Raw genomic sequence first — 27,957 nt, 5'->3', positions numbered from 1 at the left:
GGGATGAGCCCCACAAAAGGCGCAAGGCCGCTTTCCAAATCAGAAACTTGCCAATCGCTCTTTTTGGAACAGCCATGCCTCCCCAAGTCCAGAGAGGAGAATTGTGACAATATATGAAAATTGTAGCATGTGTACCCATACCCATAGGAATTGAACGTGCAAAAAAAAAAAAAAAAAACGCATATCATTAAAAAATTGCATGCATTAAAAATGCATGCAATGGAAGACTATGCTTTTTAAGCACTTCGATGAATTTAAACGCGCAATTGAACGCGCATAAAAATGCATATCAAAGTGCCTTTAAACGCATGTCAACGCGCGTGAAAAATGCACGCCAACGGAAGGCAACGCGTGTCCGCTTTTTGAACACTTTCAAAAATTTTAACATGCGTTTATGTGTAAACAAACCATGTGACGTAGGGCAGCGGCGACCGATAACAGCAAATGCCGTCGACTCCAAACCATGTGACGTAGGGCAGCGGCGACCGCTAACCGCAAATGCCGTCGACTCCAAATCCAGTTACCAAAAAAAAAGCAAACGTCCGTCTGCACGAACCCCCCCCCCCCCCAAAAAAAAAATACGCACAAGGTGGTCAGGCCCGGCGAGCGATAACCGCAAATGCCGTCGACTCCAAATCCAGTTACAAAAAAAAGCAAACGTCCGTCTGCACGAACCCCCCCCCCAAAAAAACGCACAAGGCGGTAAAGCGCCGCTTTCTGAATCGGAAACTTGCCGATCGCTTTTCTAGGAACAGCCATGCCTCTCCAAACCCAGAAAGGAGAATTGTGACAATGTATGAAAATTGTAACGGTGTGTGTATGTTTACAGGGGACCCATAGCAATTGAACGCGAAAAAAAGAAAAAACGCATATCAACGGAAGGCAACGCATGCCCACTTTTTAAGCACTTAGATGAATTTGAACGCGCGTTTATGTGTGACATAGGGCAGCAGCGACCGATAACCGCAACACCGTAGATTCCAAATTTTGATAAAAAAAAGCGACCGTCCGTCTGCATGAGCCCCACCAAAAACGCGCAAAGGCGGTCGGACGCGGCTTTCCGAATCGGAAACTTGCCGATGGCTCTTCTAGGATCAGCCATGCCCAGAAATGAGAATTGTTACACTATATGGAAAATGGTAACAATGTATGTTTGTTTTGTAAACAATGTAACAAATAAATTAAGAAAAAAAGTAGAGTGTTTATAAATGTCAGCTGGCAGGACAAGCAAGAGGGGGGTACAAGAAAAGTCTGCCTTTCCAAAGCTGTCCCCCGCTATGTAAAAGAGGGGGGGAAGAATGTCGGCTGCAGGAGCAGGAGCGATGTACAAAGAAGCATTAGAGGCATGTGCTAGTAGTCTGTGTCTTCTTCTTCTTGTGTTCCAGGGTACAATGTTAAAAAGCCACCACTAGTCGCCCCCAGTGCTCCTAGTCTCTCGGTCTTTTTGTCTCTGGTGCAGATTAAACGTCACGTCCGTACTTGAACTTGAATTTTATCCCATTGTACAGAGGCAGACCCAGCCATAGAGAGACAGAGAGCTCCCAGAGAACCAGGACTCCGCCATCTTCACCATTAAATAGTCCTCCTTCCTCCCCCACCCCCCCAACCCCCCTCCTTAGTGCCAGCCAAGTGGAGCAGTGCAAAGTGCTGGACAGTGAATGTGCAGGGCAGTGCCAGGCTTCCCTGCGAGCTGAAGACACTCTTGGGCAACCCCTGCAACCAGCAAAAAGGGTCAGCTCCCACTCTCTCTATATATTTTTATTTTTGGGCATTTTATTATATTTTTTATTTTATTTTTGGCATTTTTTTCCTTTTTTTTTTACCTTCAATTTAATTTTTTTTTTTTTTTTTTTTTGGGCACCGTGGACTTAAGTGGAGTGGGCACAGGCAGTTCTTAAGTTGCGAAGATTGGAGATCACACTGCCCTAGCTGAGCTGAAAAGAGGGGCACCCAGGTCTCACTCTTTTTTTTTTATTTGATTTTTTTTTTTCCTTCCTTGTTTTGCATTTTGAAAAAGAAGAAGAAGGAGAAGAAGGAGGAGGAAGAAGAAGAGGGAGAGCCGAGGAAGGTGGGAGAGGAAGGAGCAGTGTGCAGATCTCCGGGCGATGCCACTGTAAATGCCAAGGCAATGTCCCGTCGCAAGCAAGGGAACCCGCAACACTTGTTACAAAGGGAGATCATCGCACGTAAGTCTGCATGGAGGGGGGTCACCGATCTCTTCTTTGGGGGGGTTGGTGGTGGTGGTTTGCAAGGAGCTGGGCACCAGGAAAAGTTTTTTAAGAGAGAGAGAGAAGGAGAGAGAGAGAGAGAGAGTGGGGGGAAAATCAGAAGAGATTTGGGAAGTCAGGAAAAGTTGCTGAACACATGTGCTGCCTTTTTTTTGACAGCACCCTGGTGAAGCAGTCGTGCTGCACTTTTGTTAGCTGCCAGCTGTGATTTCCAGGTTTTTTTTCTTTGCAACATTGTCCTGGGATGCATTCTAAGGACACCAGGCAGTCCTAAAATCTTACAGTTCCCCCCTAAGAGATACAATTGTTCTTTGCTATATATCCAGGTCAGATTTTTTTTTTTTAAGGTGGCACATTTAGGATTACCTAGTATCCAGTATATGGACAGTCCTTGATTCTGAGAACATTACAGTCCTATATAACTGGGATTTTAAGGGTGCCAAGGGTCTCAACATCCAATTGAGTTTGAACATTTGAACATTGCATTTTATCTTTGAGGTCCACCAGGACAATGTAGGGCAGGTTTTAATTCTCAGAACATTGCACTTTATCTTTGAGGTCCACTAGGACAATATAGGACAGTCCTTAATCCCGAGAACATTGCACTTTAGCTTTGAGGTCCACCAGGACAATTTAGGACAGTCCTTAATCCTGAGAACATTGCACTTTAGCTTTGAGGTCCACCAGGACAATATAGGACAGTCCATAATTCTGAAAACATTGCACTTTAGCTTTGAGGTCCACCAAGACAATGTAGGGCAGGTTTTAATTCTGAGAACATTGCACTTTATCTTTGAGGTCCACTAGGACAATATAGGACAGTCCTTAATCCCAAGAACACTGCACTTTAGCTTTAAGGTCCACCAGGACAATATAGGACAGTCCATAATTCTGAAAACATTGCACTTTAGCTTTGAGGTCCACCAGGACAATATAGGACAGTCCATAATTCTGAAAACATTGCACTTTAGCTTTAAGGTCCACCAGGACAATGTAGGACTGTCCATAATTCTGAAAACATTGCACTCTAGCTTTAAGGTCCACCAGGACAATGTAGGGTAGGTTTTAATTCAGAGAACATTGCACTTTATCTTTGAGGTCCACCAGGACAATGTAGGGTAGGTTTTAATTCTGAGAACATTGCACTTTATCGTTGAGGTCCACCAGGACAATATAGGACAGACCTTAATCCTGAGAACATTGCACGTTGTCTTGGAGGTCCACCAGGACAATATAGGACAGTCCTTAATCCTGAGAACATTGCATTGTATCTTTGGGGTCCACCAGGACAGTATAGAACAGTCCTTAATTCTGGGAACATTGCAGTCCATAATTCTGAGCACATTACACCTAGTCAAGTAATTGGGAATTGAAAACTCCAAAATCCAATTGAATTTGTACATTAGAACATTGCACTCTATCTTTGAGGTGTCCATCAGGACAGTATGGGACAGTCCTTAATTCTGAGAACATGACAGTCCTTAATTCTGAGAACATTACACCTAGTCAAGTAATTTTGCTGTTAAAACTCCAAAATCCAATTGAATATGTACATCAGCACATTGCAGTCTATCTTTGGGATCCATCAGGAAAGTATAAGGACAGTTCATTGATTTTGATTATACCTAGTCAAGTATTTGGGGATTTTAAAACTCCAATGTCCAATTGAGTTTTTGCATTAGAACATTACAGTCTATCGTTGGGGTCCATCAGGACAGTATAAGGGCAGTCTTTGATTCTGAGAACATTACAGTCTATCTTTGGGGTCCATCAGGACAGTATAAGGGCAGACTTTTATTCTGAGAACATTACAGTCTATCTTTTGGGTCCATCAGGACAGTATAAGGGCAATCTTTGATTCTGAGAACATTACAGTCTATCTTTGGGGTCCATCAGGATAGTATAGGGGCAGTCTTTGATTCTGAGAACATTACAGTCTATCGTTGGGGTCCATCAGGACAGTATAAGGGCAGTCTTTTATCCTGAGAACATTACAGTCTACCTTTGGGGTCCACCAGGATGGTACAAGGGCAGTCTTTGATTATGAGAACATTACATCTAGTCAAGTAATTGAGATTTTAAGGGCACTAAGAACTTCAATATGCAATTGAGTCTGTACATTAGAATATTACACTTTATCTTTGGAGTCCACTAGGACAATATAAGACAATCCTTGATTCTGAGAGTATTACTCCCACTGAAATAAAAGGCATTTTAAGGGTGTCAAAAATCCCAACATCCTATAGAGTTTGTGTTGGAACATTGCAGTCTATCGTTGGGGGCCCATCATGACAGTATGACAGTCTGATTCTGAGTACATTACACCTAAGGGTGTCTAAAACTCCAAGAATCCACATGAGTTTGTATTTTCGAACATTGCAGTCTATATTTATTAAGTTACATTTGTTCTTTGCTTTTTTACAGTTTAGAGGTGTAGCTAAAAAATCTTAATATTAGAAAGCATTGCCTGGGGTCCATCAAGACAATATTAGGGGAAACTTCTGTGCACTGCTATTTAACCTCCCTGAAATGTTTTTTAATGCTTGCAGCTATGCACAGCCCTACACATGTACCCATTCATTTGAACTCACTTGCATTGCCCCCCTGTAGTATGACACCCAGTCAGTCTGCATTTAATTAGGCAAAAAAGGTAAACCTGACCATAGACTTCTGAAGATCTAATAAAATGTAATTAGTATTATTATTATTATTATTATTATTATTATTATTATTTATTTTTTTAATCTTGCATGCCCTGACCTTGCTCAGTATCACTTCTATGGCAGTGGCCAGGTGTCTTGGGGCATTAGTCTTTTATTATTTTATTGCAAATCATTGAATCAAATTCCATGGCAGTAGGCGGCCTGAGATTCTGGATGTGAATATGTGCAGTTTTAGAAAAAAGAAAAAGTTGCAGGGGCAAGGAGATGGTGGGGAGGTAGAACCTGGACAGGACAGACGGGGGAGAGCTAATGGCAAACATATGTTTATAACAGTATTACAACTGAGTGGTTGTAAGATGGAAATGCAACCAAACTGGCAGGAGAGCCTAGGGAGGGAAAAGGGGGGAGAGCGAAAGGAGGAGGTTGCTTGATCAATTTATTAGGAAAGGGAGGTAGACACCGTACACTCAGATGGGACACATACCTCCTAGGATATGGTACCCACATTGCTTGGGACGTCTGCACCTCAAATCTAGATTATGCCCATGGGAGTGCAGAATCGCCTAGAACGTTTAAATCAAGTGGGACCTGACATCAGACCGGTGAACTGTCACTTGCAATTGTATTAGATGAGTTTTGAAAAGTTTGGCATGCATGCTTGGGGTGCAAAAGGCCCTCTCCAACATAGACACACATGTGGCAGCTTGCAATGCAAAGGCCATCACACTTGCATACCTACAAGGGATCGAAAAGCTTTGCTGCAGAGCAATCCCTGAGTAAAAGTCATAGAATTATCGTTAATTACCTGTATAATTCTTAGGGGGGGTGTGCACAAGTTCCAAAATCATTATCTTCACTTAGAGCCTGTTCTTATTGATTGCTATTGCCTGTCCTTGCAGATTATATATATATATATATATATATATATATATATATATATATATATATATATATAAAATAGGCTGATGTGCCAGTGTGCATGCAAAACACAGTCACAAAATGCAACCCCTGGTACCACAGAGCTTGCAATCAGATGGTGGTAGAATCAGGGAAACTGTGTACATGATTAATCTTTGTATGTCACACTCGAGAGCACGCATAGTGTTTACAGGAAATTCTAATGTGCTGTATACGAGTATGGCCCATTATCAACCCCAGCAATCGTGCAATCGTGGTTGGTGTAATTGTTCAGAAATCACAGAAGTATTGTCATTACAAAGCAAAAAAACGTAACTTTTTGTAGCTTAGAACACTGCAAACTGTATATATATATATATATATATATATATATATATATATATATATATATATATATATATATATATATATATATAGAGAGAGAGAGAGAGAGAGATTTATCTATATCTCTATATATACAGATGCATCTATATATATATTGCTATATAATTATTTCCATACATGCATATATTTCTGCACCTATGGCATTAACCATGCCATCTCAGTGTGTCATTTATAAACTGCAGTGATATGTTAACCAGATTTTAATCAAGAAAAATGCAATTTTATTGTTGTCTGCTGTGCTGAAGCATAGAACATGAATATTTATCTTGGTGGATTTCCATGGAGGAAATGTGACAGCAATGTTTGCTGTGTATTTTGTCAATGGCAGTCAATGGGGGTCTGTGTTGATCTCTCCCTCTCTGCCTTCCTGGGGTAAATGGGGACAGAAAGGGGGAACTACACATTGCTGAGATGGTGCAGGCAGTCAGCTACCCAAGGCTCAGCTCTTCCCGCCCACTGCTCGGGCTCTCCAAGCGGCTGCATCGTTCCCCCTTCTCCATCCCAGCTCCTGGAAGCCCTTAAAAAAATAATAATAAAGTGCAATAGCCTGTTATGTCCAACCACCCTTCCTTTTTTTGCATGTCGACCCCCTTATTGCATTAGTCCTAGGGGGGCCAAGCCAGCCGGGGAGAGCCGGCAGAATATTTATGGAAGATTTTAACAAATTTAAATAAATAAATATATATATAGGGATATATAAGGGGCTCTCCCCTCCCCTGCCTTGCAGGGGAAGAGCAGTCTGCGGCGATGCTTTCCTTCTCTCCATCGCTCAGGAAAATATTTTTTAAGGGGAACTATTTTGATGAATTATTTAGAAAGGCTGTTTTGTTTTTTTTGTTTTTTTTTGTTCCCTTTTGTGACGAGGAACAGCTTTGCTGTGTCAGTTTATACCTTGCTTTATTTATTTTAAATAATAAAAATATGAAAAAAAGATGAGATCTAGGCTTTGAGAAGAGGAAATTATGCTGCTAGGTTTATTTTGTAGACTTAATTGCTACCATGCAATATTTACATGTGCATGGGCTGCTGGAGTTTTTGCATTTTTTTTTAAAAACAAAATCTGTTTAGGGTTCAGCTGATATTTGGGGGGATCCTTGGAGTTTATATATGAATGATATCTTGAAAGCAGTGGGGGAAGAAGGGGTGTTTTTTTTGGGGAGGATCTGGGGGATACCTCTGTGCACCCCTCAATGTTCCAGTTTCAGAAGGGCTGTAGATGACTTGAATCAGGTAAGTATATTTGCTGTTTACATTCTCCTGATTTTAGCATGGTTGATCATTGACTTTTGAAATGACATCATTGGTGCCATTTGAATATTCATGAAAGTGCATTGGCACCCTGAGTAACCCTTGCATGGCCGTGGCCCTGCTTGCACCAGAGAAGGTTGTCTTGATTTTTTTTAATGCATGGCCTCAGTTGTAAGCTTCACCAATGGTCTTGATCAAACATGGTATAGACACAAATGTAGAGCTGTTGGTGCATGGCTATGAGTATTTAGGAAGCAGAGCATAGATTTTGACACCCTGGTCAAAAATGACGTTTCTGGAAGCAGGTCCTCTGGCAAGGTCCATGCACGATGAGTTTGTTGGCTGCTAAACTCGAGATGCAATATTCGCCCAGCTTGCGTTTTTTTTTTTTTTTATTATTTCCTAGACTGCTTTGCAGATTCTGCGTATGCTTTGCCTGCTTATTTTTGCATTTGAGAGCTGCTTGTAGGAGCGTTGACAACTGTCAAAAAAATCAGTATATTCTTTCTGCGCCATAACTTATTCTAGTGCACGTTTCTCTTTCATAATGCTGTACAAGAATGCACATCTGTACGAAGCGGGAAGTACAGTAGCGAGCCAGACTTGGGGTGTTCCCCTCCCTAGGGATTAGCAAATTATGCAAATGAAAAAAAAAAAAAAAAGGGTCGTTTCACGCACGGGTAATTGAATAAAAAAAAGCATTGTGATGTCAAAATTTGTGCTGTGGGTTTTTTTTTTTTTTTAAGATTCTGTGAAATAGGTGACAGCAATAAGAAGCCAAAAAACGAAAGAGGCAGGTTGGACTGTAAGGTCTTTTTTGGTGCTTGTGCACTGGGATGTTCAGCTGGGGATCGATCGATTCCATCGCCTGCGCTAGGGCTGTCGTTTCTTTTTTTTTTTTCTTTGATGGCATTGTGCAGTGGATTATGTTGACATCTCCTAAACAAACAGCAACAAAAGCCAGACAGCTAGCTGGGAACCTGAAGGCAATGTGTAAGACCTAAAAGGGGGGTCGTGCAACGTTTGGGTCCTGCCAACAATAAAAGAATCATCAGGACTTAAAAAAAAAAAAAAAAGCTATAGGGAGAGAAAACGAAGGGATTGCAAGAGAGAGTGTAGATGTTTTATCATGAAGGTACATGCAGACGTAGCTTGAGAGAGTAGTCGAACCAGTTTTGCATTGTTTATTGTTTAAAAAGCCCTCTGGTTTGTGTTATATAGGAATCTGAAGCCTGGGAGAGTTACTTTTTCTACGCCAGACGTCCACATGCCACCTTATAGGCTTCCAATCAACTTGCCCTCAGTTGTAGATACACTTGTAAAAAAAAAAATTCTATACCTACACAAGCACCTGAGCCTCCTCTTTTGTATTTCTCAGCAGTCCCCTTTTCTAAAGAAAAAAAAAAAAAAAAAATATTTAGAAACTGAAACCCAGCACCAATTAGGCCTTATCTATGATAGAATCGCTGAAGGAGCATTTCTTTACCTCCGACAAGGCAGAGGCCTAAAAAAAAAAAAAAAAAAAAAGAAAAAAAAAGTACATCCCTCTCTAGTCACTGTCACCCAGTACAGATTTATCTATTATCTATTGCGCCAATAATTAGCAAACTTTGACATTTTAATTTAAGCGTGTTAAATGATTACGGTGTCTAAAAATGCAACAGGGAACCGCAATTAATATTACCTCGACGACATGCATTTTTTTCACCCCCCCCGATCTGCAGACTTCATACTGAGTTTAATATGCGTTATGTCAGGTTATAGAAAAATTACTTTTTTTTTTTTTTATCGAGTGTCGTAGTTTTATAAAAAAAAAAAAAAAGGTGGTACCTGTGGTCCTTGCTCTGGGCTGCAATTAAAAAGCATCTTTTTATTTGCGATCTCTTTATTGAATATGGAATCGCACTTCCCTCCCCTGACAGGTTTGTTTAAATTACATAATCCTGGCTTTACGATTTCATCAGCTCTAAGTCTGTTTTTTTTTTTTCTATATTAGAGATAGCTTCTTCTCCCAAGAGAGAGCAGGCAGTGTGAAATTCTTGCAGCAGCAGACAGCAAATGTTTCCTTTTTTTGCCTTTAAATAAAAAATAAATAAAAACTTTGCTGTCCCAAAGCGAACCTGTTATATTTTTAATTGTTCATTAGGAAGACTGCTTTAAAAGTGGTGAATTTACGCAAATAGTCTTGAAATTAGATCGATAGCGTGAATTGAAGGAGCGCCGACCTCTTTTATTGCCGACAGGTAGCGCCCCACAGGAAAAGGACTGTGGTTGAAAACAGGAAGAAACGTGACATCTACCTATGACCACATTTTATACAGAGATTAAAATTTCTACGACCCCTTTTTTTGGGGGCTTTTTTTTTATTCTCACGGTTTCAGTTCACACACCGTCTCCACTTCACACACCATCGCCACTTCACATGCAAAGTTATCAAGCATTCAAAAACACACCATTGAAAAAAAATACCATAAATTCAACTACAATCAATTTTTATTTATTTTCTTTTGATTAAATTTTTACAAATTTTGAAAATATTACGGTAGATGGTCGTCAAAAAAAAAAAGCGTAAGTTTGAAAAGTTTAGATCTTCCAATGAATTAATTCAACGGATTATACAGCTTAAAAGGGATGAAGTGCTCTTAAGTAATAATAGGTTTTTAAATGCACAGCAGCAAGACATAGATTGATCAGATGATAACCAAGTCAAGGCATAGTCCATTGCTGGACTGGATTGGCAAGGTGTGTAGCATAGGCATGCAAGCAGTCCTGAATTTCCCAATGACTTTTTGTGTTTATTGTCTATCTTTTGTTTCTTTAGCAATTCGTTTTTTTTTTTTAAATGAACTTTTCCAAGACTCTTTTTATTTAAGTTTTAAGCTGCACATTTCAATTGTGCCCTAAGGCATTAAAAAAAAAAACAAAAAAAAAAAAACTGACAAGCAATGACTACTAGGGGGAGCTCCGAGTCTATAAGATTCGATGCTAGTGGCTACGAATCCTTCGTAGTGTTACTGTGAAAATGTGGAAATCAACATACAAGTCTGTTTACTGCTGCAGCATCTGAGGCACAAAGAGGACATTTATTTATGCAAATCCCTTCCAGACGCACTTGCCTTTGATGGCTGGACTCTATACAGTTGCACCTTTCTGCGTCCCATATGCCACAGACCTATGGTGGCTTGTATTGTCAATTAACTTTTCAAATATTTTTTTAGGTCACTCGTTTTTCAAAAATTGTGCCAACGACATTTACTTATTACCATTTGCAAGAACAATTGGTATTTTAGATAACTTGCTAACTTGACTTTCCCCAATCTAAACAGCCCATCTTATTAACTTGCCCTCTCAGAACTCACCAAAGTTGCCTACAAGATGTTTTTAGGGCAATATGTTTTATTTTTTTTGCAATCTCTCGCCATTCGTTTTTATTCTTTAGAAGTCGATAATAGTAAGGTGTAGTGTCTCTTGCATTAACACTTTTGCATTTTAGCATGCTAAAGCTTCCGTGAGCCAAGCCAATGCATGGATTCATTTTTGGTATTTTTGGGTGTCTTGAAGTAAGGTGGGGAAATTACCCCGCAAGCTTTCATAATAATCCGAAAGTGAAATAAATTAGGTCAGGCAAAAAAATAAAAAAAGTCCACTGCCTTCGTCTCAGGTGAAACGAGCCTCCAGCCTTAAATATAGAGTAGCAGAAAACGCGTTTTGATGACTTTTGTAGTTCAATGAAGGTTTGAATGAGGCCCTACAGACACAACATGAATCTCCTGCGTATCCCATGGAGAGGAGGAGGAGGGAGTGATCTTGGAAGACAAGGAATTATATTACATGTGCTAATTTAACTCATCACATTTAATTCTGCAGAGTTGTAGCCTTCGCCAAAGTACGCAAACCACTCAAGAGTATCATAACAATTATAATGACAAAAAAGAAAAATCCAGGTGTGAAGCCCCTTCGTACTTCAGACTTATCTAATGTGTTGTTGTGCGAGCGCCGCTGACTCATCAGCAGCTAAAGGGTTAAAACCAGAAGGGAGTTGCTTCTTATTGCAGCTGTAGCTTACTTCATTGCATTTGGGGTATATAGTAGTGTGGTTGGGCCCCCCCATATTAGTCACACACTCAACCTGCATTTGTATATGCCGATGGCCGCCACCGCTGCAAACTTGGAATTTGGTTTGCCTATCCAAAAATACTGCATTTGATGAAATAGCAGCAAGAGAACATTGCTTTTTTTTTCCTTCTTCTTCTTTCTTTGCATAATGCAAGCCGAATCCGAAAGTCTCTCTTCAGGATTTGCATTGGCTTGCTCTGTGTATTTATCGTTTCAATAAATGCTTTTCAATAAAGTATATTTATATTTTCAATAAACCTGTGCGTTGTAGCACTGATCACAAACTGTGAGACAGCCTTTTAACACGCTTCCCTATTCACGCTAAATTATAAGCTCTCAGCACCAGCTAAAATATGCGTATTTTTAAAAAAAATGTTTATTGGCACGCCAGCATTCCAAACAGCCGATTTTCAAAGCTAATTTTTGTGTGATTTTGTGCCTTTGAATAGCTAGAGTTTGAAAAGAAAAAATGATATCATCATGTAGAAGTTTTAGGTTATTTCTGGCTTTTTTTTTTTTTTTTGGCACCTTAAGATATTTTATGTACTCGCTTTTAGTTCATCAACACTTTGTTTTTGCAGCGTGGATGCTAATTGGTCTTTTTTGGACAAGGCCAATTTTCTACCCAACTGCAATTTAGCAAAAAAAATAAAATAATTGCTTATTATTTTACTTATTTTTCCAAATAATGATGCTAAGGAACAAAATATGAATGGAAGATTTTGTTCCTAAACTAAACAAAACAGATCAAATTTATTAGATATTTTAAATTTTTTAAAACAGTTTCTCAAGTTTGTTTTAAAATAGTGATGATCGGAACTTAAAAATTGAATCCATCGCTCTAATTTTGACTAAATGTTAAAACCTTATCAATTGATTCAACCACAAGATGAAAGGCCTTACATCAGACTACAGTTCTGTAAAAAAAAAACATTATTTTTCTAGTTTTTGACTCTCAAGTTTTTTTTTTTTATGTTCATGTGTCCACAACTTGCGCCAGTTTTTTCCTCCTTTGCATTCTAATTTGCATGTAATATTGGCACTTTCAAATTGCTTGTATATCTTGATTTTTTAGTGAAGAACATTTTGTTTGGCTCATTGGAGATTTACAAATGATGACACAGAATCAGCATAATTGTGCACAGCAATATGCTAAAAAAAAAAATCTGCACAACTTAATACTTATGATTTATTACGTTTGACTTTATCCTCCTAATTGGCTAAGTGGCATGCAATATATTGCACTCTGTAATCTGTGAAAAGCCTTTTCAGATGCTGGAGTGGTCAAGAATCTAATATTTCTTGGAAAACAATTAAATAAAAGAGAAATAGATTGGCTTTTGTTTAATCCTGACTGCTTCTGGATTAAATTGATCAGTATTCTTAAATTCAGAATATCCTTAAATATAGCAATTGCAGAATTGTATTTTTCTCGTAAATATCTATTTAAATGTTTTATAGTCTTAGAGTCAGTATTCCAAAATGTAAAAATGTTCAGATCTAAAATAGTCTATGAGATAGTTATATGGTTACATAGTTCATTTGATTGAAAAAAGACACAGGTCCATCCAGTTTAACCCAAAATAATATTCTGTAGGTCTGAGATGAATAAAAATGGGCTTTTCTAAAGCTATATATTTACCAGCACTTTGGTTACTTCCAGGTTATAAAGCAACTTGACAAATCTCAGAAAAAAAAAAAAATTCTTAGTACTCCTTAAGCTGCCATTCAACTTTTTCATGAGCCTCTCACACCTTATGTAACAGTACCTCTATATATACAATAGGGATATCTAACTGAATGTATCCATGTTTGGGAGTCTATTAATAGAAGGCATGCATGTGTTTTATGAGCAGAGAATGAAAAAGAACCTGAACACTGATCAGAATTTAGAGAATTATCCGTTACAGTTCTGCAGATGGCTGACGGTTTGCAAAGCTACCTGCAGAAGAGAATCTGCCTTTGCATAGATAGTCTGGCCCTGTAGCTTCGTAATTGATTGCGTCAAACGATGTTTTGCACAGAACTTGGCACTCGTTGCAACGGTCGTGTTGAAATAGACTTGCAGTAAGATCCTAAATATAATTCAAATTTAGATGACTCGTAAGATAGTAGGAGATATTCATAGAGGTTATGACCAAACATAATGGAAAACACTAAGTGGACCCCTTGGCCCTTGATCAGTTGACAGTATATCGTCAATCTATAAATCTATATCAGTGGCATTCATTTTTTTTTGTAAGTTTTAAAGTAAATTAATTTAAAACATTGGATTCCAGTCGATTGGCATTTTATTGCTGCATCACTGATCCTGTATTTAACGGGTGGCCTATAAGCGTGATATTGAGTTGTGCCTTGGAAAGCTAGAGGGTGGAGTCACTGAGTTATGAAGCATCTTTACGATCTGGAATTTTACGAAGGGAAATATATACAGGGGACTCAATATGGAAGTATTGCTTCAGTGTCTTTCTGTGAGCAAGCAGTGGGGGGAAAGTATGCACAGCAATATTTTAATAAGATGGTAATGTGCTAAGTGTAAAAATCTGCATGTCAACCAATCAGAATACATTTTTTTTAGAAACACGAGTACCGTAAACTAGAATTTGATTAGTTGCTGTGTGCATTATCATTGGTGCCTTATCAAAAATGTATAGAGCTTTTTCTTTCACTACATTTTATTAAAGATATTAAAGATTACAAAGCATAACTTCATACAGGTATATAAGCAAGGTCGATGTATTGGTGAATTTCAAAAATCAACATATAGAGCTTTAAATATCAATACCTTAGTGCCTATTATGCAGTATTATAACAGAACATTTGAGTTGATAGATTGATTGGTACGATTATGCAGTTGGTATATCTAAAACTTTGAAGACCACACAGGCCTATCAAATGGGTTTCACAATTCCCAACAACGAGATCCAGTTGCCTCGAAGGCTTTAATTTCTAACCTCTTCAGATAGACAGGTGAAGATGTTGCGTCAATTCCCAACGACGAGATCCAGTTGCTTTGAAGGCTTTAATTTCTAACCTCTTTAGATAGACAGGTGAAGATGTTGCGTCAATTCTCAACGACGAGATCCAGTTGCCTCGAAGGCTTTAAGTTCAAACCTCTTAAGATAGACAGGTGAAGATGTCGCGTCGGCTCTGCCTTCTGCATCTACTGTCAGTGACCCACTAACAGTTATTTTGAAGGGAAAGTTTTAGGCTGAAGTTTCCCCTATTGCACTGTGAATGGTTAACGGTCTCAGATAAAATGGCTTGTTATTGTTGAGCAGGAGTTAAGTGTATTTATGAGGTGTGGACATGTCCTGCTTGGGAAGTTCACCGAGAAGGATACAAGGCAGGGACAGAAGCTGAACCCGCATCTTGTTCTTTAATAAAACTGTAATTGGAAGAATTTAGTTAACATCAGACAAAATAGAGCCAGAAGGGGAAATAATTAGCAAACGCTCAATAAAAATGTGACATTTTGACATTGGTGTATTGTGAATTAAAGGCCTACAAAGTCTTCTATACAAGAATTTATTTGTGATTTAGAACCTCAAAGCTAAGACTAAGTGCTCCAGTTGACTAGTATTCTTGTTTGTTATCATTAAAGTTTATCATTATTAGTGGCCAATCCTTTGTGATAGCTTCCTTCTATCGACCATCTTATGAATGCCCATATCTATGTGTTAACTCCATTCTGTTGCTCCATCCTGCTGTGGCCAGCAAAGACACAACCATTAGGACAAAAAAGATTTGGTACGTTTTTTTCTAGTTTTAGAAAGAACTTGTACATCGATGGGAGAATATTGGCCTTTTTTAGAAACATATCTCTTTACATGGTTATTTTTATTTTTTTCATTAATATTGTTAAAGCCTCCCCCCTATAATATTATTAGCAGTCTTCATAGGAATCTAAAAAAATTTTTTTTTTCATATTTGAGTAGCTTTAAATAATAAAGATACTTCACGCAATTGTCGCATTGTCAGACCGACAAGAAAAAAAATAGCTTTTCTACAGTTTGTACTTTTTTCTTGACGTTAATTACAACCCTGAGTAATCGCACACCTGATAAAAAATTTTTTTTCGGTCTGAAAGAGATGCTTTTTTTTTGCATTTTTTTTTTTTTGCAGAGGCAGTGTTTGATATATCCACGACTAAAGCAATAGTATATATTTTTTCACTTTTTTGAGTGAAGATATTTATTTTTATTTCTATGTGGTTGTGGTGGTGGGGGGATGCATTACAAGTAAATAATCCTTGTGAGAGCGCACAGGTAGAATCTCAAGTGTTATGTATTGCCAAGGGCATGCTGTATCTCCTATGGTGTTTTGAGGGGGAGGCGGGTTACAGAACCAGCAGCTATTAAGAGACATCTATCCCTTTCGTCTGCTTGTTTATGCCATCGATAGCTTTAACGCAGATGTCCTCAGGCGAGCTTTATGGGGAAAAAAATGGTTGTCTGTTGAAATGGATTTGTATGTGGACAGGTTCAATTATCTGCAAACTCGAGGTTGAACGTGGTCACAGCATTTTATTTTTGAACCTGTCAAGTATTTTTACGCTGCAAAAATAATGCACTCTTAACTCGAAATAGGCACTTTTTTTTTTTTTGCAGTAAAGACATGAATTATAAGGCATACATTTTGGTTGTGCTTAGTTGCTACACTTGGCCATTGTAATACAGTATGTTTGCTTTTTTTTTTTGTAAATACAATTTTTCTTTTTGTTTCTAACTTTATTGTCCACCTAAAAGGCAGAACAGTAATAGTCACTTTTTGTAAAATATATTAAAGCATATTCAAGTCCCCAAACAAAAAGTTATATATGTATTTTTAGCTAACCAGACTTTAGACTTTGTGGTGGCTGCAATCGTTTTCTTTCTTCCCTTTTTTTTCACCTGATAATCCTGTGAATAATAAATGTCCCTGGGTCCCTATGCTCTCACCTCCACTGCATCTATGGAGGGAAACAATGACAATTAAACATGTCTTCCTTTTCTTAATCTTCATTACATGGGGGTTGGTGGTTGGATTAGTAGTTTACAGAAGGAACTTGGCATTTATGGCAAAATCAACAGGTATTTTTGATACTTCCTGAAAATGGACTTAGCCAAAAAAAAAAGAGAAAACAAATGCAGCCAACTCATGTAAGGAATGGCAAGCTGCAATATATACAATGTTTGTTCTTGGATTTAGATATCCTTTATGTATCTTTTCCCTTTATGCTTGTGCAGGAGTCTGCAGTCTTCATTGTGCCCACTCTTTAGATGTTTTTTGCTGCCCTAAGTGAATTTTATAGAACATTGCAATTGGGTAAAATATTTTTTTTATCAAGTTTAGACAACAGTCACATTCAGATCATTGTGGCAATAGGCCAAATGTAACATTTGCCAGAAGGCCCATTGGCTATTTGAAGGCTTGTGGGGTTATAAAGGGATAAAATGGGTAGCAGGGGCTACATGTAGAGTTGGCTATTTCACTGCACTGTCCTACAGTAATATAAAGTATGTTAGAAAGGTGGAAATATCCTTTAAGTGAGGTATGTAATGCTGCACTGCTTATCACTAAATCTCCTTATTTTATGTATGCTTCATTGCAGCTGAACAGCATCATCATGTTGAAGCGGTAATCCCAGATGAGGACGACGGCCTACCCATCCCGGAGACAGGGACTCTTACCCTGTCCGGTGGAGGCAACGATCACGACTTGTTAACATGCGGACAGTGTCAAATGAATTTCCCGCTGGGAGACATTTTGGTTTTTATAGAGCACAAGAAGAAGCAGTGCGGAGTCCCAAGCGGAGGCTGCTATGAAAAGAACCTGGATAAAAGTAGTCCTCCGCACTCATCTCGCTCCGAGCTCAGGAAAGTGGCAGAGCCAGTGGAAATCGGTATCCAAGTCACGCCCGATGAAGAAGACCGTCTTCTCACGCCTACAAAAGGAATTTGCCCGAAGCAGGAGAATGTTCCAGGTAAGTGTCTTTTCAATACAACGGTCTGTAAAATCATGTTTTGTGAAGTTCTGAAGCAGGGCAAAGAGCCCATGTCCTTCCAAGAGCTACAAGACATATCAGGTTGTTAGCGGCATGTACCGGGACTTGTAGTCCTAGTTTTAGCTAATTGTAACTGCACTAAAGAGCCATGCACATCAGATATTGTTCTCACGTACAAAATCTGTTTCGAGAGTTCCCTGCAATCGAAAACTATAGTCAACCATGCCTGAAATATTCACTTAAGAAATCTGGCTACCCGAAGAATCTACTCATCCAACACACATTGGCATGTCAGTTCCCCCACTGCACACTTGGTTTCATCCTGCAGCACAGGGTACGGTAGCAATGTAGAGGCTGGTGGATTGAACTACAGGATGTGGCAGGGGAAACAGAAAATCGACACTCACACGAGTGTCGGATAGAGAGATTCTTTGTGCAGCCGTAGATCTCTACCGGACAGGTGAGTATGAATTCTATTGTATTTCATTGTTTTAAAAGGCAATGGATAATTTCCTGTATTTAACTCTATAAAATATGAAGGTTTTTTAAAAACTTTTAAACGATTCAACCAAATTAAACCAAAAGGATCACCTGAATGACCTAAAATATTAGCTAATATGATAATATCAATCCATTCTCGGTTTTAATAAGGATATAAGAAATTCATGTATGAGCGTTTTTTTTTCCTTCTAGGATTCTGCATTATAGGATCAGTATAAAGCACTCCCTTTGTTTGTTAAACTGTCTATTCTTTTATTATTTACAGACTTATTCTGTGAAAGTTCCTGCAGTCAATCTGTTCTTATACTGACACAGAGGCAAAGAAAAAAAATAGTAATCTAATGGCAGAATGAATGTGCCGTAATAGTACAGCCATGGCTGTTGTCAGCCATGTAGGCCAAAATCCAACGCGCATATTTGTGATCTTTTGCCCATTCAGGTATTGGGTGGCTAGCTATTGAGAGGTTACATATGTTACAATCTGTGCAATATCCCTAAAAAATACAAACCCCCATATGTGTAAAGTCCTACCAGAACAACCAAATCATGTCCATGTAGACCCTTGCACATAGAGATTGTGCAGTCAGATTGTAACATGAATGGACAGCTTTTAGGTTTAGATGTTTAGATGGCTTTACCCATTGGATTTACCAGTTGTTGGAGCTGCTGCATGTAACGTACATCTAATTCAGTGGCAACATTGTATGATTTCAAGCTTGTAGGAACCTGTCTAAAGCTAGCTAAGTGTGATACAATTAGATGGCAAGACCCAACTCAAGTTTAAATCTAAATTTGAGATTGATTTGGTTACACATGCAGGCCAAATTTGGATAATTGGTTTGAACAATTGCACTGCAATGTTAGGCCCCGTACACACGACCGAGTTTCTCGGCAGAATTCAGCCAGAAACTCGATCGGAGCCGTATTCTGCCGAGAAACCCGGCCGTGTGTACACTTTCGGCCGAGGAAGCCGACGAGGAACTCGTCGAGCCAAATAGAGAACATGTTCTCTATTTCCTCGTTGTTCAATGAGGAAAGTTGGCTCGCCGAGATCCTCGGCGGCTTCACAAGGAACTCGACGAGCAAAACGATGAGTTTTGCCCGTCGAGTTCCTCGGACGTGTGTACGGGGCCTCAGATTGATTGCACTGCTAACAAGTGAAAAGTTGCACTGTGACCAATATACCGTGCTATCATAATACAGCTGCATCAGCTTTTTCATCCTTATTCAATATCGGTCAGCATCGGGTACAAAAATTGGATGTTTCACATTCTTGAGCTAAGTAACAAATAGGGGTTAATTTACTAAAACTGGAGAGTGTAATATCTAGTGCAGCGCTGCATAGAAACCAATCAACCTTAATTGGAAAAGCTGATTGGCTACCATGTACAGCTGACCCAGATTTTTCACTCTCCAGTTTTAGTAAATCAACGCCGTACTGTCTAAAATGGCCTTGACAATTAGGAAAATTCATGGAAGCCGGGTTGCCAATGACCTTTAAAAAAGGCACCCAACTTCTTGAACATTATCTCCTAATATTAAAGAAACTCTGTTGCCCTCCTAATGAACTCCTGCCAAAAAGGTTTTTAATACTTACCTAACTAGTGGACGGTGAGACCGATCTTTTCTTTCTTGCAAAGCATTATCAGTTTCCGATAATGCATCCCCCCGTTGCATGCTATGGCTCCACTTAACAGCCCCACCATCACTACAGGACACAGTAGTAGCGTATGGGCCATCAAAGCCAACCACAGCACAGAATGGGGGGACTAAGCATCCACAAGGGTTATAGGCACAAGATTATTTTGCAGCTGTAGCCCTTCAACAGAGCGAAGATAGGTGCAGGGTGGTGGCACAAGTGACTGTTAACCGTTTTCTACTACAGGAACTATTTATTTTTTATTTTTAGGGTCACTTGTTGATTCTTTAAAGTCGCTTGGCCACTTCCAGATTGGACTGCTGGCTCCTTAGAAAATGTCCACCCTTGCAGTGTGAGTTAACTGATTGTTTGGGGTTTATTTACTAAAGACAAGTAGACTGTGCACTTTGCAAAGTGCAGTTGTACTCTGCAAGTGCAGTTGCTCCAGGGCTTAGTAAAAGAGGTAAAACTTCACTTTGCAAAGAATACCCAATCATGTGCAAAGAAAATAAATAGAATAAACAGCATTTTTTGCTTGCACATGATTGGATGATGGGAGTCAGCAGAGCTTCTGCTCATTTACAACGGCACTTGCAGAGTTCAGTAGATCTTCCAATCATTTACTAAGCCCTAGAGCAGGGGTAGGCAACCTCGGCCCTCCAACTGTTTTGAAACTACAGGTCCCATGAGTCATTGCAAGATTCTGGCAATAAAAGGCATGACTCCTAGAGGCAAAGGTATGATGGGATTTGTAGTTTCACCACAGCTGGAGTGCTGAGGTTGCCTACCCTTGCCCTAGAGCATGGGTGCTCAACCTGTGGCCCTCCAGCTCAGCAGTTTCAGAACTACAAGTCCCATCATGCCTCTGGCTTTGGGATTGCTTGTAACTGTCAGCCTTGCAATGCCTCATGGGATTTATAGTTCAGCAACAGCTGGAGGGCCACACGTTGAGCACCCATGCTCTAGCATGGGTGCTCAACCTGTGGCTCTCCAGCTGTTGACAAACTACACGTCCCATTAAGCATTGCAAGGCTGACAGTGAGGCCCCGTACACACGACCGAGTTTCTCGGCAGAATTCACCTAGAAACTCGATCGGAGCCGTATTCTGCCGAGAAACCCGGTCGTGTGTACACTTTTGGCCGAGGAAGTCGACGAGGATCTCGTCGGGCCAAATAGAGAACATGTTCTCTATTTCCTCGTTGTTCAATGGGAAATTTCGGCTCGCCGAGATCCTCGGCGGCTTCACAAGGAACTCGACGAGCAAAACGATGTGTTTTGCCCGTCGAGTTTCTCGGACGTGTGTACGGGGCCTTGTACGCATGACTCCCAAAGGCTGAGGCATGATGGGACTTGTAGTTTAGCAACACGTGGAGGGCCGCAGGTTGAGCACCCACATGGGTGCTCAACCTGTGGCCCTCCAGCTGCTACAGAACTTAAAGTCCCATCATGCCTCAGCCTTTGGAAGTCATGATTGTAAGGGTCAGCCTTGCAATGCATCATGGGACTTGTAGTTCTGCAACAGCTGGAGGGCCATAGGTTGAGCACCCATGCTCTAGAGCAACTGCACTTTGCCTTTAGTAAATCAACCCCATAGTGCCAACATTATTGGTAAAATATCTGCCTATTTAATACACCCAGGTAGATGAGTGCGCGGTAAGGGCAGCAGCGTTTGCCGGTGTCTCTCCGTCTCCACATTGTCGCTGGTGGCTGCTGACCTCTCCTCTTCTACATCACATGTAATAAGCACCATTTGAACAAGTAATTAATCAGCAGATTAAAGCCTCAGTATCTGCGCCGCTATCGCGTGAACTTGCAGCTTTCATCTGGCTGGCAGGGAAATACTTTCACTACCTTATGAGCCTGAAGTTGCATTGATTTGCATGTTAGAAGTCTGGGGATTAGAGTTAATCCTAAATCTATTTATACTGAAGCCCGTGTGAAGGAGAGTTCCTTTTTTTTTTTTTTTTTTTCCATTTTCCTCGAATGCAAACCTGCCATCCTTTTTACCCGCGTCGAAGAAATTGCGCATCCTAAGAGAACAGCAATCCCCAGAGCCCGACACATATACAGTTTATGAGACCCGAGGAGGAAGACTTAAAATAGTTTCCTGCTAAGTTATTAGTGACAGAAGCGTATGGAATGTTGGGATCTCAGAATTCCAACTGTCTGCGTGTAGCGAAGGAAGGGGAGGGGGGGGGGGGGGTTGCAATAGACCTGTTGTGTTTATTCAGTAAGCCAAAGAGATCTTCCATAAAGGGGAACGCAGGCTTGAGGCCATTGTTAAAGTGCAACTCCACCTTTTCATACGATAAAATAAAAAAATCATTCAATTTTTTTTTAACTAAATAAAAATCCTAAAATCCTTAGCAAGAAACTGTGTAGGTTGCCGATGATAACCTCTATTTCTGATAATTTTCATTGCTTGGTCATTGCGCTAATTCTGCGACTTCAGCCTCTTTAGTCGTTGCCGACTCAGTTGCAATCAATGTTTTTTTTATATATATAATTGTATTATATTCAACTTTGTAATTAATATCATGAATTTAAATGAATATTATTATTAATATTATTATTATATAGGGTCTATATAGCGCCAACAGTTTACGCAACACTTTACAACTTGAGGGTAGACAGTACACATACAATACACTTTAATACAGTAGGAATAAGAGGGCCCTGCTCCTTAGAGCTTACAATCTAATATGAATTAATTTTCTGATACTATCAGCACCTTTTTGGCCAATAGGCTGCTTTCACAGTTTTTGAAGCACTTTTGCGTTAAAAAAAAAAAAAAACGCAACAAGGAAAGAAACAAGAAAAATGCATCCCTTTAAAATCTATCTATGTCTTCACACTGGTCTGCTTCAGTTGCCACATTTTTGGTGCATATTTGGTCAGTTAAAAAAGACAAAACAAAGCACCTCCCCATTGAAATTACTTGAAAACGCACCCAAAAAACGCTCATTAAATGCACAAATGTTGTGTTTTTGATGTGGCTTTAGAGTAACTTGACCTATGAAAAACACACTGTAAGTGCAGCAAAATCATGGCAAAAATTGCGGGGATCGCACGTGTTTTTCTGTGTCCATTATTTTTTTCTATCGATAACTCTATTTTTGGCGAATAAATTTCCCTATTAAAATTATAACAGGTGTTTGCCACGGTAAATGTCTGTTAACTCTATCCGCTCCAATTTTTTTGATTTAAAAAAACGCATAGAGAATGTGCATGAATGCATGCCAAGTGTAAAAAAAACCTGCACATTGATGCATGACAGCACTACAAAAAAAGTATCTCTTCCCACACTTAGAGATCTATATAGGCCCTTCGAAAACCTTCCGTCTTCAAAATGACTCCAGTTATACAGCGCTGCGTCTATATCTCAGTTTCCGGTATTCTGCGGGTGGGGCTTGCTTGTGAAAGTGCAGCGTCTCTGCTGAGGCCGCTGTGAGGTGCACTGTGCATGCCCGCCGTCATGTGGTTCCAGCGGCTGATTCATTCTGAACACTTATTGCTTCCGTTCCGTATGTAGATTTGCAGATCATTTTTTTTTTTTTTTTTAAAGGAACGATAAGTTGGGTTACGTTAAACCGTTTTTAATAAAATTCATAGTACCAAGTCAGAACAAATGTTATGTGACCGCAGTCAATTAATATCTGATTACCTAAATTCGCACTTCGTTGTTTCATTGGCTGAATAATGGCTTTTTTTTTTCTTTCATTTTTTTTTCTTTTTTTTTTACGCGTTATATATAAAATAACATTTTTGGAGCCGAACCTGCTTGCAACACCGTTCCAGGAGACTTTCCTTTGTCGAGATTTCGTTGGCAAGAACTGCAACTAAACTTTTAAGGCAATTATAGGTTAATCCCAGAAATAGTCGCACAAACTCGCTGTGTCAGCTGCAGCAAAACACTTTCCTTTTTTTTTTTTTTTCTTTTTTTTTTATTAACGGCATAACAATCGCAGTCATCGCTGTTTTTTTTTATTTATTTTTTTAGTTTCTCTTTTTTTGCTACGTTTGAAACAATACATTTTCTTTTTTAGCTCATTTTAAATAAAATGGAAAGATTAAAGAATAGAAACATAGACAGCTCAGATGTAAAGAGTAATTTAATGTGGCAGAAGCATTAATTATTTTAGCTTAATTGAATCCTTAGGACTGCAGTGGTTGCAATTTTATGGACAAGGCCTGTTTGTTATTTTCTCCCCCTTGTGTAGAGGAGGACGGAGACGAGAAAGAGAGATAGTGTAATGACTTCATCTGTCAGTTTGGGTGTGAGGGAAAACCGTTCTGCAATCTGTGTGTGTGTGTGTGTGCGCGGATGAATTCCTATAGGATTCACTTGGGATGGTTACAGTCCAATGTGCGCTGACCTTGTGCACAGAGTGGTAACCCTTTAGAAACTCATTTACAAAGATTTTTTTTGTTTAATTCAGCCTTACAGTTCAATTTCTTTAGAAAGCAGCCACAGCTTGAGTAGAAAAGCCTGTCTCCTGCCAGCACGCAAGCACACAAATAGCACGCAGAAGCAAGTAATTGCACACAACCCCAGCATATTGCAGAAAAGAAACTCTTGCCTGTGTGAAAGCAGTGGTCTCTCTGCAGAGGTCTGACATGCCCCCTGCCGTGTCAGAACTGAAGCTTTGCAGGGTGCATGAGCATTGCTGATTGCAAAGCTAAAGATCTGATTCAGTAGGGGGAAGAGAATACTACATACTATTGTAAGCTTCACAAGCAGGGTTTCCCTGTCCTTTCTGTATTGTACTATATTGTAATTGTACTGTTGGTGCAATATAAATCCTGTGTAATAATAATACAATTTGTGTACCTAAAACCACACAAGGGTAGAGCTACTTTTTTAGTCACTCAGTACAATCAGCGAAGCTCATGCACATTGCTGATTGGAGAGCTCCAGCTCTGACTCCATAGGGGGATGTGGCAAACCTCTGCAGAGAGACCTCTGCTTGCACACAAAGGGAGAGGTTCCTTTTCTGCAGCATCCTTCATTTGGATGCAAACAACCCCCCCCCCCTGGTCTGCTCTCACCCCTCCACTCTACGGGCCCCCCACACTCACCCCTCAACTCCACGGTTCTCCTGCACTCATCGCTCCACAGTCCCCCGCATTCACCCCTCCACTCCTTGGCCCCCCCCCCCACGCTTAGCCCTCTACGGTCCTCCCGCTCTCACCCCTCCACTCCACGGTTCTCCTGCACTCAGCCCTCCACAGTCCCCCGCATTCACCCCTCCACTCCTTGCCCCCCCCCGCGCTCAGCCCTCTATGGTCCCCCCCATGCTCACCCCTCCACTCCATGGTTCTCCTGCAAAAAGTGGCAGTTATTTTCTGCCTGCTTGTTTTAATATACACTCAATTCACAAAGATAAAACACAAGGATAAGGATCCATTTTTGAAAAGAGTGACAGTTATTTTCGGCCAAGATTGGTAAATTACCGTCACCAGTAAAAATGTAAAACCCTTAACCTTTTGTTAAAAGCTCTATGAATCTAGCCAATGTGCTGTGAAGAGGGGATTCATCCAACCCAGGTGCTCTGGTGCCTAAGAAATGACTGCAGTGACCTGACTTGTAAGGGTCAGTACTGGATGATAGAGACCTTATATCTGATGACTGTTGGGGTTAGCTGGTTTAATCTTCCTGTAAAGTCAGGTTTAATCACTCCACCAAAACCACGCTATTCTTCCTTTTCAGTTCCAAATAAATGTGAAGCGTGAATGATACATCATTATTAGTGAATGTTTCTTCCTTCCTTTGCGTGTCTTGGTAGTGGTGATTAAGATGTCCATTCCTGCTACAGGTTAGTACAGGTGCCCGGAAAGTCAGTGCGTCATGAGTAGTCTGAAGCAGAGGATGGATTGAGAAAATCTGGAATTTTGGCTTCACTGACCAAGATTGAGAAATGTGTCCTTTTCATTGGAAGAGTGGAGACTTGCTTGGACATGCTCAACCCTCTGTGGAGAGCATCCATCCTGTTAGACACAAGTCAGCTTTTTGGAAAGCAAGATTGCAGGCATAATGAGATGTATGTTGACTAATGCCGCGTACAGACAATCGGATTTTCTGTCGGAAAAACCTTGAAAGTTTTTTTTTCGACGGAATTCCGCTCAAGCTTGGCTTGCATACACACGGTCACACAAAAGTTCTCTGAACTTTCGTCCGTCAAGAACGCGGTGACGTATAACACTACGACGAGCCGAGAAAATGAATGTGTCAAATTGTTTCCATCGGATTTGTCCGATAGGATTTTTTTTGTCGGAAAATTTGAGAACCAGCCCTCAATCTTTGGTTGGCGGAAATTCTGACAGCAAAAGTCAGATGGAGCCTAAACACGGTCGGAGTTTCCGTTCAAAAGCTCACATCAGACTTTTGCTGTCGGAATTTCCGATCGTGTGTACGGGGCATTATATGTGTTATATTCTGTTCATGTAATCTTTACACAATCTCCTTTAGATCCACCAGTCTCAATGTAGGGCAAGGGGCTACCTAAAAATTACTCTACATTTATACCCAATCAGGTAGGCCCTTGGTTTGCATGGTTGTTGGTTAGTCTGATGGAGATAATGGTATTAGATAGTAATGTGTACAGCCAGATTTAGGATTTTTTTTAGAACAGTGTTTGCCAATTTAGTTTTTTTAGGGCATTTGTGGTCTTATTGTATAAGACTCAATAAAAGTAAGTGATGCTCCCAATTTTCGAGCACTTGCTGCATAGGGAGGTTTTCAAACACCTACCAGCAGTTCTTATACCTTCTCCCTCCTTTGGAAAATACCAACTGATCCAAAATACTGTTTGTATAACACTGTTACCCACCTCTAGAATAAATGGTGTATGGATTGATAGCTATTGCCCCACATGGCATTCTTAAGGAGATATCTGCTCATCTTTGGCCAACATAGACCAGTATAGTGAGCATGTGTAGAAAAGATGTCTCTTGAGGGACAGGCTTGGAAAACACTGAACTAGTATTATTGGTGCTATTTATGAACATCTTATCTATTGAGAACTATATCTTACAGGGTTGATGTATTGATTTCCCATAGTTATATAGCAGCAATATATCATGTAGCCATTTAAAGCGCACATTAAACCATTTTCATCAGTCCCCGAGGAGCACACAATCTAATGTCCCTTCAACATTCCTAGATTTTCTAATGCCAATATGTTTGGGAGTTTATCAAACCTACCAGTACTTCAGTATTAGTACTTTTTTGGGAAGAGCCCCAAGGTGCTCATGTAACCTCCTTGCTGAGAATCAAACCTGTGACCCAGGCTGCATAACAAGCGTGCAAACCACTGTGCTTGCCCTTCTCATCAGTACCCGAGGAGCTCTCAATCGAATGTTCTTTCTACAGTCTGACATATTCTAGGGCCACTATGTTTGGGAGTTTGTCAAACCCACCGGTACTTTCGGCATTAGTACTTTTTTGGGAGGAACCCCAAGATACTCATGTAAGCTCCCATGTAAGCTAAACCTGTGACCTAAGCCTGCTAACTACTGTGCTTGCCATTCTAATCAGTCCCTGAGGAGCACACAATCTTGTCACAATGTCCCTTCAATATTCCCAGGGCCATCTTTAATATTGATTGGACCCATTGCAAACATTTTCTTGGGCCCTCCCGGATCCACTCATTAACTCATTGTGGGAAGTGTGGGCTTAAGGGGCAGCTGGTTTGGGCCCCACAGCAATGACTGGGCCCGGAGCAGCTGCCCCTTTTGCCCTGTGTTAAAGACGGCCCTGAATATTCCTACATTTTCTTGTGCCAATATATTTGGGAGTTTGGCAAACCCACCGGTACTACAGTATTAGTACATTTTTAGGAGGAACCCCAAGGTGCTCATGTAAGCTCCTTGCTGGCATTAAACCTGTGACCTAAGCCTGCTAACCACTGTGCTTGCCATTCTCATCGGTACCTGAGAAGCTCACAATCTAATGTCCTTTCAACATTCCTACACATTCCAGAACCATTATGTTTTGGAGTTTGCCAAACCCACCGGTACTTCAGTTTTAGTACTTTTTGGGGAGGAGCCCCAAGGTGCTCATGTAAGCTCCTTGCTGAGAATCAAACCTGTGACCTAAGCCTGCTAACCACTGTGCTTGCTAAGGTGCTATAAAAGCTATGCATTGCAGTAATGTGTTAAGTTCCTTTTCCTAAACATTACTGCAATACACGGTGACCTGTAAAACGAAGCAAGTTATTATTATTATACAGGATTTATATTATTTTATATTCAACAGTTGCAAAGCCATTTGT

General features: G+C 40.1%; 1 protein-coding gene across 4 annotated transcripts in view; it reads left to right on the top strand.

The window, feature by feature from the left end:
• Positions 1 to 1,513: 1,513 nt before the first annotated feature.
• The window catches only part of BCL11B (BAF chromatin remodeling complex subunit BCL11B), a 138,427-nt gene continuing 111,983 nt past the window's right edge, over positions 1,514 to 27,957 (top strand). For 3 of the 4 annotated variants that reach the window (XM_040333213.1, XM_040333215.1, XM_040333212.1), the window contains exons 1-2: positions 1,514 to 2,186; positions 17,151 to 17,522. In XM_040333213.1, coding sequence (XP_040189147.1) covers positions 2,129 to 2,186; positions 17,151 to 17,522 — 430 coding nt within the window. In that variant the 5' untranslated portion in view covers positions 1,514 to 2,128. Of the gene's footprint in view, positions 2,187 to 4,981; positions 5,494 to 17,150; positions 17,523 to 27,957 lie in introns of those variants that run through there. The other variant, XM_040333216.1, reaches the window with a different exon arrangement.

Source organism: Rana temporaria, chromosome 13, assembly GCF_905171775.1.
Source record: "Rana temporaria chromosome 13, aRanTem1.1, whole genome shotgun sequence".
NCBI lineage: Eukaryota > Metazoa > Chordata > Amphibia > Anura > Ranidae > Rana > Rana temporaria.
Note: the sequence above shows the minus strand (reverse complement) of the source record. Positions and strands in the feature narration are given on the sequence as shown.